The sequence below is a fragment of the Vombatus ursinus genome, unplaced genomic scaffold (genome assembly GCF_900497805.2).
Source record: "Vombatus ursinus unplaced genomic scaffold, bare-nosed wombat genome assembly UNPS02014951.1, whole genome shotgun sequence".
Classification (NCBI taxonomy): domain Eukaryota; kingdom Metazoa; phylum Chordata; class Mammalia; order Diprotodontia; family Vombatidae; genus Vombatus; species Vombatus ursinus.
In genome coordinates, this window is record NW_020954729.1 from 2,751,266 (window position 1) to 2,768,315 (window position 17,050).

At 42.8% G+C, this 17,050-nt stretch overlaps 1 protein-coding gene across 4 annotated transcripts in view; it reads right to left on the reverse strand.

Annotated features, from left to right (window-relative positions):
• MAMLD1 (mastermind like domain containing 1) overlaps positions 1–12,421 on the reverse strand; it is a 98,727-nt gene extending 86,306 nt beyond the window's left edge. For 2 of the 4 annotated variants that reach the window (XM_027845082.1, XM_027845081.1), the window contains exon 1: positions 12,108–12,421. In XM_027845082.1, coding sequence (XP_027700883.1) covers positions 12,108–12,122 — 15 coding nt within the window. In that variant the 5' untranslated portion in view covers positions 12,123–12,421. Of the gene's footprint in view, positions 1–12,033 lie in introns of all 4 variants that reach the window. The other 2 variants (XM_027845083.1, XM_027845084.1) reach the window with 2 other exon arrangements.
• Positions 12,422–17,050: the final 4,629 nt, after the last annotated feature.

The following is a 17,050-nucleotide window of genomic DNA, read 5'->3' on the forward strand; positions in this document are numbered from 1 at the left end:
AAGAGAGGATTTCAAACCAGTGCCTAGATAACAGTGACACTAAGTGGGTTTTTTTGTAGTATCCTAATCAGTGACCAGAAAAACGAAGCATGATTTCAGGACTGTCCCTCTGCACCCATAACACACACCCTGTGGCCCCAGGGCCACCAAAATAAAGGTGATTTACTGAAAATGTACTGGGCATGGAATTTTATAAGTAAAAGCCCTCCAGTTATGTGAAATGACATCACCTCAGAGCCCTGGGCTCCCAATTCTATTAACAGGAAGGAAACAGACCCACTGCTCTTTAAATGCAGCTTCCTCTTTGCTCTATTAATTTCAGAGATTAAGCAAGCCACTCCTCTGGAGGCATAATAGAGCGGCCTAACAGCCATCACGTCCACTGTAACTCCTGCTAACCAATTCGGGAGATTTTGGTGATGTTCGGGCCTTGTGTCTCAAAAGTCAGTAAGAGAGACCATGTTGTCAAAAGCTTTCAGCTTCTCTTGTTTTTATAACTATGGTGGACCTTTGAAGTACAGTAAAGATTCCTAAGCTGGTTTCAGAATCTGGGCCACAGACTATTTCTAAAGGAGGCAAGTGGAAATATGTCAGATTAGCCTTTAAAAGGAAGCCAAGACCAAAGACACTTATTGAATGGGAATTCCTTTTTGTACCCTGCCCTTCGAATCCCTGTTCTCAGTCATACTGAGAAAATCAGCCTAACCAACATACACTTCTTGTAATTCTGACAGCCGCTCTATATTAGGGAAAAAGAGCTTCCTTCCTTCCTGCTCTAGTTGAGAGTGTTGTGGTGATGTAAATAGCCCTGAAAGGGGAGGCCAGAGACCTGTATTTTAGGTTCAGTTCTGCCCCTACCTCTGAGACCTTGGACAAGTCATGGGATCAAAAGGTTTAAAGCTAGAACAGACCTTAGAGATCATCTAGTTCAAAGCTTTCATTTTCCTGAAACCCTAGGCCTGGAGAGGGGAAGGAATTTGTCCAAGGTCACAAAGGTACTAAGTGGCAGAGCTGGGATTTGAACCCAGGTCCTCTGGCATCAAACGCTGCCTTCTCTTCTCTCTCTGAGCCTCAATTTCCTCATCCATAAAATAGAAGAATTAGACTAGAGAGTTGCTAAAAGTCTTTTCCATTTTTAACACTCTGCCTCAATGAATGACCACAGATGATGGCAGATGCTGTTGACATTTACTAACACGATAACCACCGCCTGTTTCTCCAAAACTCCAACCACATCATTTGCATTCAAGTTTATGATCAGAAACATCGAACAAGGCCTCTCCTCTACCCCGAAGCTCATTGTTGGAATATTCCTAGGCCCTTCGGGGCTCTAAGAGGATTTCTGAATGTGGTAGAGTAGAAGACAATGTACCTCCTTCCATTTTCCTTAACAATTTTTGTTTTTTTTTCAAACTCAAACACTGTCAAAACTCTCATTTTATTTTAGATTCTCAAACGTTTTTTTTCCAAGCTGTGAAGCAAACACTAGAATAAAGACCTCAATGGAAGTAAAATGTATATCCTTCACATATGAAGATGACACTCCTAAGGAAAGTATCAGCTTTGTGTTTATTTATTTTTTTTAATTATAAAAACTGTTTTGTGATACTCTGGGCCTAGGGAGACACAATTCTGAACTGCCTAGACAGGGTGAGGGGTGCAATCTCTGACCACAGAACAGAATAAAATGGGTAAGGTCACATGGAGTACTGGTAAGAGCACAGGGTTGGAAGTCAGGAAATCTAGGCCCTGCTCCCAGCTCTGCCATATATCATGTGACCTTAACTAAGTCTTTTCTCGCTGGGACTCAGTTTCTCCTTCTTTAGAATGAAGGGGTTGAGTCAGATGGCCTCTAAGATCTCTTTATTTCTGGTACTTTCTGACTACTGCTCATCCTGGGAACACTCCATTACCCTGACTTTGTTAGGCCCATGTGCTAACCGGCTACAGATAAGCACACACTTGAGAGAAGAAATATAGTTTATGAAGGGGATCACAAACACTTTACATAAGTTGACATGAAACAGAGCAGCAGAACGTTGGCCACCAGGGAATTAATTTTTTTTAGGCATGTCAGTTTATAAAGACCTTTTACTAACTCGTGGAGAGGTTGGGATCTATGCCAGTGGAAGGAGCAGATTTAAAAAAAAAAGGCACAGATCAAGGACTCTGTCTTAGATCCTCTTCTCTTTTTGGTGATCTCATCAGCTTCCATGTGTTCAATCATTATCTCTATGAAGATAATTCCAGAATCTATAAATCCAACTGTCATTTCTCTGCTGAGCTCTTGACCTGTATCACCTGTTGGGCATTTCCATCTGGATATCCCATTGGCAACTCAAAATCAACATGTGCAAAATGAAACTTATCACCTCCCCTTTTCCACCTCGAAACCTGACTCTTCCTCCAAACTTCCCTTTTTCTCTTAAGGGTACCACTATCTTTCCAGTTACTTGGGTCCGAAACATCAATTATCTCTGACTTTTTCCTCTTCCTCACCCACCCACACTCTCTTCATATCCAATCAATGGCCAAGTCTTATCAATTCTACCTCCATAGCTTGTCTTCTAGAAGTCCAGTCCTCTCCCATCCATCCTCCGCACAGAGTACAAAATGCTCCAGGACCTTTAGCAGGCCCTGGTTCCTCCAGAATAAAATACAAACTTCTGAAACTTGGTCTTTAAATTCCTTCACAAACTGCCTCCAAACTGCTTTTCCAGGTCGATCACAAATGACTCCCCATTCACTCTGCATTCCAGCCAGCTAGGCCTACTTGTGGTTCCTCAAAGCCTCCTGCTTCCACACCTTTATACTGCCTCCTCATCTCTACCTCCTTACAATCCTTAGCTTCATTCCAGGCTCAGTTCATGAGCTTTAAACAGAAAGTCTTTTCTGATTCCCTCCCACCCCTAAAATGATCATGTATGTACTGAGCTGTTCCCATGTTGCATCCCCCAGCAGAATGGAAACTCTTTGGTGGGAAAGACTATTTTTCATTTGGTCTCTGTATCCCTAGTGCCTAATACTTGTAAATAGTACATCCTTAATAAATACTGATCGCTTTGGTTTGGACGGAAACACGGTATTGGAACTGGATGATATTTTTTACCAAGTCACAGATTCATAAAGCAGAAACACTTTTCTTCTTATAAAATTCTTTTGGGATTGAGTTTCCAGGATACAGACCTCAGGCTATAGAACCTGTCCAGACAAAATAATTGACCAATTCTAACTTTTTTCACAAGCTGCATTAGCCTCTGGAGACTTTACCCCCAGAAACAACCTCTGTCCTAGCATCAACGTCTTCTGCTTGCTAGTGCTAATTCTCTGGCTGCTGGGACTCTGGACCCCAAACCCATTGCCCACTAGACATAGGATATGTGCCAGCTGGACTATTAGGCCTACCCCTGCATACACACCCCCCTCCATCCCTCGCACAGCAGTCCTATCATTTCATTATATAATTATATAAATAACCTATGATCTGACCTGATGGGAGGGGGTGAGGAAGAAATGAGAGAAGATGGAGAGGAAAGGAACAAGAGAAGAGAAGTGACAGACATGGAAGGAAGACCTTGACAACGTCTTTAGGAATATACCAATGTCACAGGTTGCCTTCCCTTTGCCCACAAAAGAAAATGACAGAATGCTAGAGTAGAAAGGAACCTTAAAACTTCTCTATGCCAACCCCTTCCACGGGTAAGAATTCCTATGGAAACTTCTCTGATAGGTGCTTGTCTAGCCCAGTGGTGTCAAACTTACCGAAGCTGACTTTGGCATAAGAACTAAGAGAAACAAGATGCAACAAAATAGGGATGAATGTAGAGTCCTCTTCTGATGTTCCCATCCTAGCTTAGACTAGGGTACCCTGGAGCCTCAAACGCTGTCATAGGCCTGTGAAATTCCAGGTCAAGCAGATCCTACAACAGACTGGAAATCTTTCAAGCGCAGACCTGATCATGGAGTGTCCATGGTGCATGAGGATAAGCCAAGCTAAGGTTGGCCACAGAGTGATAGCAGCACACAAAGACCTTCTACTTAGCCAGAGAGAGACTGTGGACTTAAAATTTCAGCAGAGGCAGAATTTGCGCCAACAAAATTAGAAGTAGATTCAGCCCAGTTCTCTAGCCTTTTGGGATCTTTTGGGAGCCTGACTCTTCTATCCAACCTACTACTTATCCTTTCTAGCTTTTTGTCAGCTACACATTTGATAGGCCTTTATCAAAGTCACTGATATAAATGGTGACAAGTGTAGGGTCAAGCACTAAGCATTATAAGAACCCTCATTAAGAATTATACTCACTAACCAGCTCATAAGACCATAGGTATATTTTAACAACTCTCCCCACTTGGCCACACAATCTTTTCTCTACACAGTGGAATATAAAACAAGTCATACCTAAGTCATACCTAAGCAAGGGAATAAGCGACCTTAGAGGAAAGCAGCCATTTGAGTTTCACATCAGTTCTGTTAATGACTAATTCTACAGAGCTGGGAAATGTGAGTGAGAAACCCTGAGGAACAGCAATTTCAATGTGGACCAGTAACCCCTAGTCGTTTGCAAGGGTCCTTCAAGGATCACCATTGGCTGCCTGAAAACTCAGATTATAAAGGATATTTTCCAGTGCAGACTAGAAGGTACACGGAAGAGCACACACTCTTTTAAAGAACGTTTTAAAGCACTGCATCTCCAACAAAGCTTACAATGACTTGGGTAAAAGCAGCAAACATCACTCAACCTTAAGATCTAGGAATTTAGAAACATCTGAGAGAGTGTGTAGGAAGCCCAAAGATTTGGCTTCTTCGTGACAAGGTTCTGACTTAGTGAGCTTCCGATGAAACGGCGTTTGATCAAAACCCATTATCTCCCGGCTCAGTCACCTACCTTAGTCACCAGTCTTGGCGCTGAGTGACTTGGTTATTTCCAATGAAGGGAAATATTTGCCATTACTAGAGACATCTAAAAGAATGTGAGGAGGTTCTAAAAAAGACAGTTCCCAAAGGAGTATCCCAGAAAATGGTTTGAGAAATGGGAACACCTATGGGATAAGCATGTAGCCCTCCAAGGTGGTCAACAAATAGTTGCAAAAGGGAACAGATATGCAGGCACTTCTACAGTGATTGGATTCAACTAGACAAAGACTTATTGAGTACCTACTGAGTGCTAGGCGATAGAGATAAGAAAAGCTCTGTTTTCATAAGGGATGCTAGAAAAGGCAACATGGGAGTATGGCAAAGAGCACTAGATTTGAAATTAGAAGACTTGGTCTCAGATGCTGGTTCTGCCACTTAGTACCTGTGTGACCTTGGCCAAATGATTCTTTGGGTCTCCTTTTCTTCTTCATGTGTAAAATGAGGGGGCTGGCCTAGACATTCTCTAAAGGCTCTTTTTTTTTTTCACTTTGACAGTCTATGATTCTCTGAGTCTAGACACATGAGTCCTGTCCTGAATGCCACAAGGAACACTGGGCATTTACAATAAAACCCGAGACTCCTGCAAACTCTCCGAAATGAGACACTAAAAGGCTCCAAAGTGGAAAGTCAAAAGGCAGAGACACTGGTCAAGTCTACCGTCAGGGAACAGTTCAGTGCTTTGGGAATTTATAAGCCATTGTGCAATATTTCTGTGCATCAAAGAGAAATGATTTGCAACCATTTGCAAGACATACAAGGCATCTACTTAGAGTATTGTGCTAAGAAATATGTCCACTTCCCCAAACATCATATGGAGATTTACAAAGTCAATTGTAAAAGCATCGGCTGCAGCAGTTGCCACTTAATCTAACCCAGGGCCAGAAGGACACTCCATTTACAGAAAGAAATAGGAAGGGCTTTCAACCCCTGGAGAGAATAAAAGGTTGAACATTCCCTTGCCTCAGTGTGACTGCCCTGCTTTGCAATGTGACCTCACCAGGCCTTTTTTTCTCTCTTTAACTGCTGACACCGTGAAGCTGTTGACCTTTCACCAGTGACCTGTGTAATCAATAAACAACTCACAAAGTCTTTCTATAGAGCTGCCCTAAGCCCTGGTTTGTCCTCTTTTGTGCCCCACCAACTGCCATGCCATTTGAACTTTTCCCCCAGATTCCTGTTTTGGGGTGAGTGGCCTTCATGCATTGCCATGTAGGCTGAAAACCCTACACACCTGTGTCCTCTTCCACTTGGCTATAAATCAAAATTGCCAGGGCTTCCAAGGCAGGGCAAGTGTTGGGTAGTTTGAAGCAGCTTGTTCTTAAGACAGAATCCTGATTCAAGGAACCAATACTTGTAGAAATCAACATTACAAGCAAAAGCAAAGTGTTTTTCAAGTTGGCCATTTCCTGAAAACTCACTCAACCTTAAGTGGGCAATGGACAGCTGCTTATGGCTGCCCTTTCTGAGAAGTGAGAGTGATGTTCTCTGCCACTTTGGGAGACCAAAAGAGGACAAGAGCCCAAAAAGGAGATGACAGCAGTGGAGAAAATACCAACCTTGTCACACAGGCCCTTATGACAAAACTGGATTCAGGCTGTCTATACTGCTGAGGCATTGGGCTATTTTTAAATCTTTTTTTTCAATGTTCATTGGCTTTCTGTAGTACCATGCAACCTGCCCTCTGCCATAAAAGAATCTCATACAATCTGAAAAAGCAAAAACAACTTGAATTCCTGAATTTCCAGGTAATCAAGAAGTAGAATGACAGGGCTGAAAGTGACTGTATATCATCTAAAACCAAATCCGAAACTCTGAGATTTTCTTAGATTTAGAAAAAGAGTATCACAAACCTGAACTGAGAGACCAAGAAAATGAAGGTTGGTTAGGATCAGTCTGACTGGGCCCCAAAGGTCTCAGACCACTCACCAAAGGTCAGCAAACACACATTTCTAGGGCTGGTAAGGATATAAGAGCACTTGGAACACCCTGGAGAAGAGGGGCGTCTAAATTGAGTTAGAATTGTTTACTGCCACCAATATTCCTGTTCAATTGGCCTCCCTACTTCCCTACCTCCTAAACTGGCCAATTTCCATCTGCATTCGCCTAGGTGAAATGGAAGTAAACCCAAAAGGTTCTACCTCTTCCAACCCTTCCAGTTCCTGGCCCTTCCTTGGACATGTACTACTTTGCTCCAGAAAACACACACAAAAGGGGGATTCCAAGGTGATTTATTCCTGCTGGCCCCAGACTTCCTATACTGGCTCTCCTGGAAGTGTTGGGGTAGGGAAGGCAATTGATTTTGTTGACAGTTTCAACAAACCATCATCCTTTGTGGGAGGTACAACTAGCTCTCTAACCCAGGCATGACAGGAGAACCCCAAACTTTGTGAAATGGTTAAGAAATGGTTAGCAACCAACAATGGCAATTCAGAAGGACAAGCTAGAGGAGAAAGCCAGCGCATATAGCACAGAACATTGGACCTGGGGTCTGCTACTAGCTGTGTGACCTTGGGCAAGTGCCTTCCCTTCTCTGTTTTCACCTATAGAATGAGGGAGTGGGACTAGATGACCTTTTCAAGGTCATTACCCATTGTTACATCATCCCAAGTAGGATTACTGCCTAACCTAATTAGAAAAGGTGACTCCCTGGTAGCGACCGCTTGAAAAACTACATCCAAATGTGGAAAGATCACAGGATTTGGAGTCAGAGGACCTGGGTTCATATCTTGACTCTGATTCTTACAAGCTGTGTAACATTTGGGCAAGTTCTCCCTCTTTGTGCCTCAGTATCCTCATCTGTAAAATGATGGGGTTCAACTAGGGTCTTAAGGTCCCTTCCACCTCTATGTCCGATTCTATGACCATCTTAGATTGCCTCTCTATGAAGCTAAAGGTTGGGGAAGGCACTGAGGATCAGATGAACAGGTAAACCACTTGGATTCCTAAGTACCAACTTAAAGAAGTATTAGCTTTAGATCTTAATCAAAAGGCCTCACATTTGTATGGCACTTAAGTGCTTTCACCCACTATTGATGTTAATCCTCATAACAACTATGAAAAGAGAGTTAGAAAGAGTTTCAAGTTAGGAAGAGACCTTAAAAGTCATCTCCTTTTATAGATAAGGAAACTGAGGCTCAGAGAAAAGTGCCTTACCCAAGATCACACATACAGGAAGTGGGAGAAATAGGATTTGAACTCAGGACCTTTGACTCCAAATCTAGTCTTTTCCTTCCACTGCAGCACGCTTCCCGCGCTATACACATAGACTGCGAAACTGAGGCCCAGCATTAAGTAATTTGTCCGAGGTCACGTAGGCAATCAATGGCAGAGCAGAAACAAACTTGGGTCTTCTATCTCCTGGGCCAGGAAGAGTTCTTCTTACAGGGTGACCTGATTAAGGAACATTTTGAGGTTTGCACCATATTGGTCTACTAGCCCTACGCATTACCTTTCCAACAAAACAAGATTATATCAATAGGAAAAGTTACCCAATGAAATCATTTTGTTTTTGGTTTGTTTTTTTTTTAAGTGTGGTTTTTAAAACCAGACAGAAACATCGACTTTGGGGAGCAATAAGAACGGCTAGAATGACCAAGGCAAGAGGACAGCCTTCATTCAAAACCCCTGAAAAAGTGCTTCTGGGGTTATTCTGTCTTTTAAAATCCATTTCACAGATCTCAGTGGGTTTATAATAACATAAACACATCCTGACAATGCTTCTTAACAATAGTAATGACTCACATTTAAGGTTCACGAAGCACTTTATATACATCATCTCCTTTGAGCCTCAGGACAGCTCTATGAAGTGGGTACTCTTCTCTCCATTTCACAAATGAGAAACCGAGGCTCATAGAGATTTGTGACTTACCCTTTGGTCACATAGCTACTAGTGTCTGAGGTGCAATTTGAACTTAGGTCTTCCTGACTCCAAGACCAGTAGTCTTCTGGCCTTTAGACCTTTCTAGCAACTTGCTTCTACGCCTGAACAAATTCTCTCAAGTCTTAGAAATGCAAATATTTGCAACGTTATTCCATAAATGAGATCAAGTCAGTGTGGTTGCTACCAACGGTTTTGCAGGATACAATTTCATTTGTATCCGTTTGCCTCTTCATTCCCAATTGGCTAGACTGGACCTGCTTTAGAAAGAGAAAAGAACAGGCAGATATAGCTACACATTTCTGAAGTGGGTCCAGAAAATTTTCTTTGAGAACTCATTCAATGAAAGTGTACAAACAGGCATTAAAAGAGGAACGCCATTTCATAAAGAGCTACTCAATTCTACGTTGGGACACACACAACCCAAATGCAATGCGGACATTGAGCTCTGGGCTCCAAAAGGAGATGGAAGGGAAAGCTAACACTAATATTTTTATTAGACAATCCTGTTTGGGAGCATAGGCCAATTTCCGCATTCAAAACTATCAATGTGGATTCTCATGGCCCGCTTTCAACATACTGTTAACCTATTTAGCAAGCAACCAGCTATGCATTTCTGGGCTATACTGGAAGAAGACAGAAAAACAGAAGGCTTAATAAACCCTGGCCATTAGTATCAGACTAAATCACTTGACCCCACAGCTCAAAAATACTCAGCCCATAAACCCCAAATGCTAATAAGACAGACATCTTTCCTCAATCCAGTCAGTCTCTTTTCCCTGAGTCCTAAAGAACACAGGCTGGGGCCTCATTGTAAATGCATGTGTCATTAGGCACGCCTCACTGGGGCTCCTGATATTTCAATAAAGGAGGAGGAGGTGGAGGGAGCTAGTTTAAGAAAAGTGGCCCAAGTCTTGCTTCAGGCCTGTTCTGTGTCAGGTCACTGCTCCTGTTTGCTTGTGCTGAGCTAAGCTTCAGTTAACAAAGTGAACTTGAGATGTTCTCAAGTGTACGTGATCTGCTGTCTATCATCACTCCTGGATGCTACTCTGTCTGCTTAGGCTGGCCTCTTCTATGCTGTCAGGTAAGCTATTTCAAAGCAGAAAAAAAAAGTCACAATCAGGATCCGAACTCCCTCCACACCTTCGATGGCACTGTTGGCTCAGATTTCTTGAAAGATAAATATTTAACTCCAGATTTTCAATCAAACACAAACATATTTCTGGGGTTGAAGATTAAACCTGCTTGAGCTAGGAAAAAAACAATATCAGCGCTGTGTGCTTCACGGAGATAGTGTGAGATCTTGGAAGAGCACTGGGATGTGCTAGAAGACCTAGGTTTGAATTCTGAATCGAACACTTACTACCTGGGTGAATTTGAATCTGTCCTTTCCCTACTCTAGGCCTTGTTTTCTGGATTTATAAAATGAAGGGGTTGGACCATGTGATCTTTGAGGTCCCTTGGGGCTCTGACACTCTACGGTCCTATGACCCACTTGACTGATTTTAGAGCCATAGACTCTCAGAAGTTTTATCCCTTGTTTTCCTTCTGTCATATACCCAGATCACTAGGAATAAGGGCATACCCGTAGAGAGCTCCTAGGGCAAAATCTGACATGAATTCATCTACTGAGTCAACCATTCTCATTCATTCATTCTGCCTATGTCTCTCTTACCCTTATGATTTTGTTCTTTCTACCTCTATCACTTTCCGTTTGTCCATGTAGCTCAGAGCTGTAGAGTGGGTGTAATAAAAGACATGATCTGCTCATTATGTGCCTCAGTTCAGTTGAGGGATTGTCAAATCCCCTCAGCTGGTTAACTTTGGTATATCCAAACGATAATGTCCTGATACATCTTTACCTTTAAAATGGGAGAGAAATCTCGGGAGGTTTATGAAATTCATTTCATATTCATTTAAGAAACCCATCATGTTATCAGATTGTATCTTGGCTGGCTTTCACTTGGGCATTGGAAGTTATAGGATTCGACCTTCTGTGTCTGAAACTCTGCTAGCCATTAAAATATAGCCTAGCTCTCAAATGATTATGGGCTTATACTCAAGACTCAGGCTAAAGCCAAGCAAAGTACTAGAGCTCAGCTGTGCAGGAGGAATGTGTGCTGTCAAAATGTCCAATTGCAGGAGCTTACTGCTATATAGTCAACCAAATCTTTCTGAGCACCCTCGCTGAACTCTGCAACTGAGGTCCAAAAAAAAAAATCTGACCACCATGGCCCTGCCCGCCAGCAATTTATCTTTCCTCTCATCCACTTGATTGGTAAAGTTGTACTAAGGAGGTGACCCTAAATATGAAATGGAAGACAGAAAAGTCTAGGAGACTAGTCTAAGACAATGCTGTGAAAACCAAGGTCCATAGGGGCATGGAAAAAGATACCAGGACCGGCGGATTTGAAGACTGAGGAGCACTGAGACTTTAAAATGACCTATTGCCTCAACCAAGATTGCACAATGACAAGTTTATTTTGAGGAGCAAGTACAGGGGAAGGGGAAGATGGAGTTAAAGCAGTTTTAAAAGAAGGTTCTAGAACAAATCTAGAACAAGAAGCTTAAAATCGAGGGCAGGAATGAGATATGCCTGAAAAGGAGCATTGAGTTAGAATGAGAGAGACCCAAGGATGCTTTGAAATGACAGAAATGAAGCAACAGCCACATGGCAACATACGGTTGAAGAGTGGATTGATGGAGTGGGACAGTCTTGAGGAGGTAAGAGGGGGAGAGAAGAGCTTGAGACATTAGTTTTAAGCGACTGGAAGCAAGTTCTGGATTGGTAAGATGAAAGATCAGGATGATACAAAGGCTGAGAAGGTGATAGATAATGATGGAAAAGGGGGAAGAAGTCAGGAGAACTTTGAGGTACTCTCAATGGTTATAGAGGACACTTCCTTAAACCTGTGTGTGTGTGCTATGTTAATGATGTTAGGTATGGAAATTCAAAACTTCTTTATGTGTGTTGTGTACTTGTGTGTACTTGTGTCAGATATGAAGACACAGAACCCAACAACTACTTTTTTCACTGAGTTAAAAGAAAAAAAAAAACCTAGGGTTGTCAATTTGGTGCCAAATGACGTCTTGTCTCCAGAATAAACATTTCTGATTTTTCTTATTGAAAGTCTACGTTGCCACTGATGATGTATTCCCGTTTTTCAAACATGTTTTAGTGTGCTTTTAAAGCTCTTGACTTTTCATAAGGTTCTGAAATCATACGATTTTAATGACTGACCTTATCTTCACATCATTTTTCGTCAAATTTAGGGATTTACAAAGCAAACAAGCCAGTTAAACAAAGCTAATTACATTCACCAGCGACATCCTTGCTTTTCCCCCTCAGTGCCCGGTGATTTCGGCTCCTGGTGCTCTGATAGCTGCTGACAGCTTGCTGGGACAGAAGAAGGAAGTAGGTCAGAGTAAGCCAGGGTCAGCAACAGAGAATCCCATTAGACAGGCTTAGAGGGCAATCCTGAAATCGAGGAAGTGTGTGATGTAGTGACAACGTCCCAGACACATAACAGCCAGCCTCGGGACAGCCTCCGGCAGAACTTGTACATTTATCGGCGAGTCATTATAATGACCCCAGATAGAGCTTCTCCAGTTGATTTGTGATTCCTAAGAGGTTCTGCAGAAACCAAATGACAAAAATGGACTTGCAGTTAGCAAGATTATTCCAGACCACAGACAATATACCATGAGCTACTCTTGCAATGTGACCCTCTAGCTTACAATGCAGGCCTAGTTTCTAGGGGGAGAGGGGGAGCAATTTCTTAATATCTACAAAACACTGCTAGGGATGGGGAGGAGGGGCAAGGGGAGGGAGGGAGGGGGGGCAGCTATTCAGTTTAATTCAATAAACATTCATTAAGGGCCTACTATGTGTAAGACATTGGGGCTATAAGGCAAAAATGAAAAGGTACTTGCCCTCAAGGATTTCACGGGCTATCACCGATTTTTGTTTTTTAAACCAAACTGAACCAAACCCGAACCAGTGAGAGTATACAAAGGAATACATAAAAATGGAACTCTTTCAGTAGAGATTTCTGTCAAGGTGAGTCATTTTAGAAATCTAGACAGATTGGGGTTTCAGCCTGGGGGTTGCAGGCCCCCTGTGCTCAGCAGCGTCCAATTCCTCTAAGGAGGCTGGGGAATTTTCACCTTTAAATGGGAATAGTGGTCCTGCCAATAAGGTCTTTGATACCCCTAAGACAGCCAATGTATAGCAATAACATTACCAAGGTCCAAACTGTTGATTCCTTCTGGGGGAAAGGATGATATAAAACAAAAGGGACAACCAACCTCTGGGTTGGGCAAAAAAATAATCTGGGTGGATGATGTTGGAATAGAAAACATCCTCACCCCCAGAAGGTTTAAGAAAATGCCTTCTCACATCAAAACATAGGCACCCTTGGAGCAGACATTGACAAGGAAGCCCACAATTTTCAAAGGACTTTTTAGCGGAAACTCCCGCACAACCAAGAATCTAACTAAACTTTCGGTCTCCAGAAGACTTATTCTATTTCTTCATAAGAAGAAATTGGAATGAAGCATTCGCTCATGTATCTGCTTGTTTATGTAACGCCCTCCAAAGAACCTTTAGGTTGATGAGAGCTGTAAACCAAGCAGCCTAAATTTATACTGGATTTGCTGGGTTGGGAGGAAGGGAAAGCCTTGAACCTCAGCTCTCTGGGAGTGCCTGGGCGAGGGCGCCCAAAACACACAGTTCAAGTTGCTCTGCCAATCATACCCATCAAACCGTTTCTATTTCAATTACAGGGAGCAATTTCTCTCGATTGAACAGTGTTCATTTTTTGCAAGTTCATAGCTCAGACTGAAATAAGACATTTTGTAGGGGGTGGGAAAGCTAGGATGGTATCATGGATAAAGTGATGGACTTAGAGCTTTGACTCTGACTGTCGCTGGGCAACCAGTAGCAAGTCATGAACTTCTCTGGGCCTCAGAGCTCCTCACTATAGATAGATGACATACTGACCCTAGCTTAGAAAATAGGTATGTATCGATAGGATTCATTGGAAGCTACCATGAAAACAAACACAAACAAAAAGATATCATTATTTTCTTTGGGTCTGAAGGCCACGCAGATAGCCATTTCACCGGGAGTGCACAAATCAATCAATGTTTCAGAAATAAAGGCATTTGGCCTAGTAAAGTGGTTTGGATTATTTTAGATTGTTCATTTTATTTCCTGTACTTGCAAAAGCCAAATCACAACTTGGCAGGGCCCAGAACGTCCCTACCCCTTGTCCTTGGAGGAGAATAACAATAGTGAGTCAGGCACTCATAGAACTCTCTGCTTTTCTCTTCAAAGTCCTTTGCAAACATTCAATAATCAATTCATGAAAAGTCTTCCATAGCGTCCAAGCTACCTTTCCAGCCTCGTCTCCCATCATTCCCCTCCCAGCGCTCTGGGACGCAGCTCAAGTGAACTGCTCCTGATTTCCCAATTCTGTTCTGTGTTTGAGTCTTTCATTTCTGTGCCTGGAAGGGACTTCCCCAACATCCCGCCCTGTGTCATTCCTCTTAGTCTTTCAAGGCCCAGCTTGGATGCCACCTTCTCCACAAAGCCTTCCATGATCCCCTCCCTTCCTAATCTTCCAGCCCACTCCATTCTAACCTTCTTGCACTTGTCTCATTGGAACTTGCATTATGCTCATTTCTATTAATGCCTTGTTTCACCCCTCCCCCAACCTCAAATGAGATTATAAATATGACTTTGGGCAAATTACTGGGCTTCATTTTTTTTTCACCTGTAAAATAGGGACACTGGACTGTAAGAGAACTTGAGATCATGCCATCTGAGTATCAGCTGAAGGAAATGGGACTATTTAGCCTGGAGAAGAAAAGGCTCAGAGTACAAGATAGCTGTTTTGAAGAATTCAAAGGGATTAGACTTTTTTGTATAAAAGGGATTAGACTTTTTCTGTTTTGTCCCAGAGGGCATATCTAGGAACAGTGGGTATCATTTTCAAAGAAGCAAATTTCTGCTTGAAGTAAAGACAGCTAGGCGGCACTGCAGTGGATAGAACTCCAAGACTGGAGTGAGGAAGACTCATCTTCATGAGTTCAAATCCAGCCTCAGACACTGGGCAAGTCACTTCACTCTATTTGCCTCAGTTTCCTCATCTGTAAAATGAGCTGGAGAAGGAAATGGCAAACCACTCCAGGATCGTTGCGAAGAAAAGCCCAAATGGGGTCACGGATGCAACTGAACAACAACAAAAGTGAACTGGGTTGATAGAGGAAGGATGTAAGTTCCCTCTCACTGGGGGTCTTTCAACAGAATCTGGGTGACTATTTGTGTTCGGAATGTGGTAGCAGGGATTATTCTGGCACAAGTGTCGATCGACATGATGTCTAAAGTCTCTTCCAACTTAGAAATTCTGAGATTTTTGTGATTAACCATCTCTAAGAACACCTTAGAATCCGCTATAGATTGATGATTCCATGATGGTATTTTTTTTTATTCTTTTCCAAAGGCTTGTTAAAGTGTTGATATTGGGCAATCTCCCCAAGTGAGGAGTGGGGAGGGTGTATCTAAGTTAGGTTCGAACCCAAGGGAGGCAGTACAATTCTAGATCCCACTCGAGGGTTAGTACCATGATTACAGTCATTCTAACATCCAACTTTGAGTCTGGCTTTCCTGAGTCTCCCCACCGATATACTTGGTAGCCCAAGCCAGTATGCTGTACTACTGATGCCAAGCAGCCTACCCACCTCCAGGTAAGCAGGCAATAAGCATTGTTCCCAAGACATCTAGCTGACGAAAAGGCAAAGTTAAAAATACATCAAACAAACTAGAACAAGTACTACACAGTACCTTTGGCCACAGGGAAAAAACAGAAGCTCTCACGGCACTAAAATCTAAAATTGATTGTACACATTTGATAAAAATCAATGTAATCTGCACGTAACTGAGTACTCTAAAGACAAACTGACTGTCTAATGGCTCAGAGGACCCTCAACCATGGCCTTCATTCCTTCACCAAAATGTTTTTCATAGTCTTGCCTAAGTTATTTCACTTAATGCCACCATGAAACTTCCTTTTCCCATTATCTGTGACCACAAAGGGACCATATTTCAAAGTTTCAGGGCAACCTATGTCAATGGCTTAGTGATGCAACCTCCATAGCCCATTTCCCAAATTGGGTTATGAGCCATGTGAAAAGGGGTTCCATGAGAACCCACTATTGTAGGCAACTTTCTCCGCTAGAAAACACTAACTATTCAGTGACATAGGAACAATGGTTATTACATGCAACAATTTTTTGCTATTTTTTTTTTTTGCTCCAAAGTTCCCCTGCCCTGCCCCGCCCCACCCCACCCCACGCTACCCCTTGCTCTTTATCTTGGAGATGTTCTCTAGCTCCAGATTTCCTCACAGTAGAATTCCTGGGTTCCACAGATATTTTTCAAGCCCCAAAGTCTTCTATGACCAGACCAGTTGGGGAAAAAAAACTGCAGCAGAGGATCTCTCTAAGGTCCCTTCCAACTCTGAAGCCTAGCTCCTATCATAAAGAGGTCAGAGAGGTTCTGGGGAAAAGCACCTTGTCAAATTCAGCAGCCCCCCTCACGTGACTGTTGTCTCCTCACGCTTTCGGATATCCCTTGGACCCTGCCTGCCCATTGAGGAGGAAGAAAGAGGAGCAAAAACCTGATTTTGAAGTAGCTTATTCATGTTAACCAAGATGCAGAGTCCACTGGCTTGCTCCTTCTTTCTTTGCCTTTCGAGCAAGAATTTCAGGCCAGACTGCCTCCAAGTTTCATGGTTCAAATTTAGCCTGTCACTTGCTAATGCAAAATGGAATCCTTGGTAGCCAGAGGGTTTTCCTTACCTAAAATTGAGATCTCAGTAAGACTGGAGAGACAGGCCCAATTCTCAGAGATAAGGGGGCCGGAAGCTCCACAAAACTGCCTTAGTCTTAAGGGATTTATAGAAAGGATAAGTCTAAGGAGCAGAAACATCAAATTCGCTTGAATCACAAAGAATGCTTCCCCTGCCCCACCCCCCAAATCAAACTACTTTTGATAGTGCTCTCAGATGTAGTAGGGGCTCCTGCGAGCAGCAGAGGAAATAGCAAAAAGCCACAATTGTGCAAGAACACCGGGGACTCTCCCATGGGGGGTTACTACTGCTTGCCTAGATTGTCTCTCAGGGCTGCTGTGAAGAAACTGCTCTGTAAACCATAAAACACTTTAAAAGGCGGGGGGGGGGGGGGGGGGGGGGGGC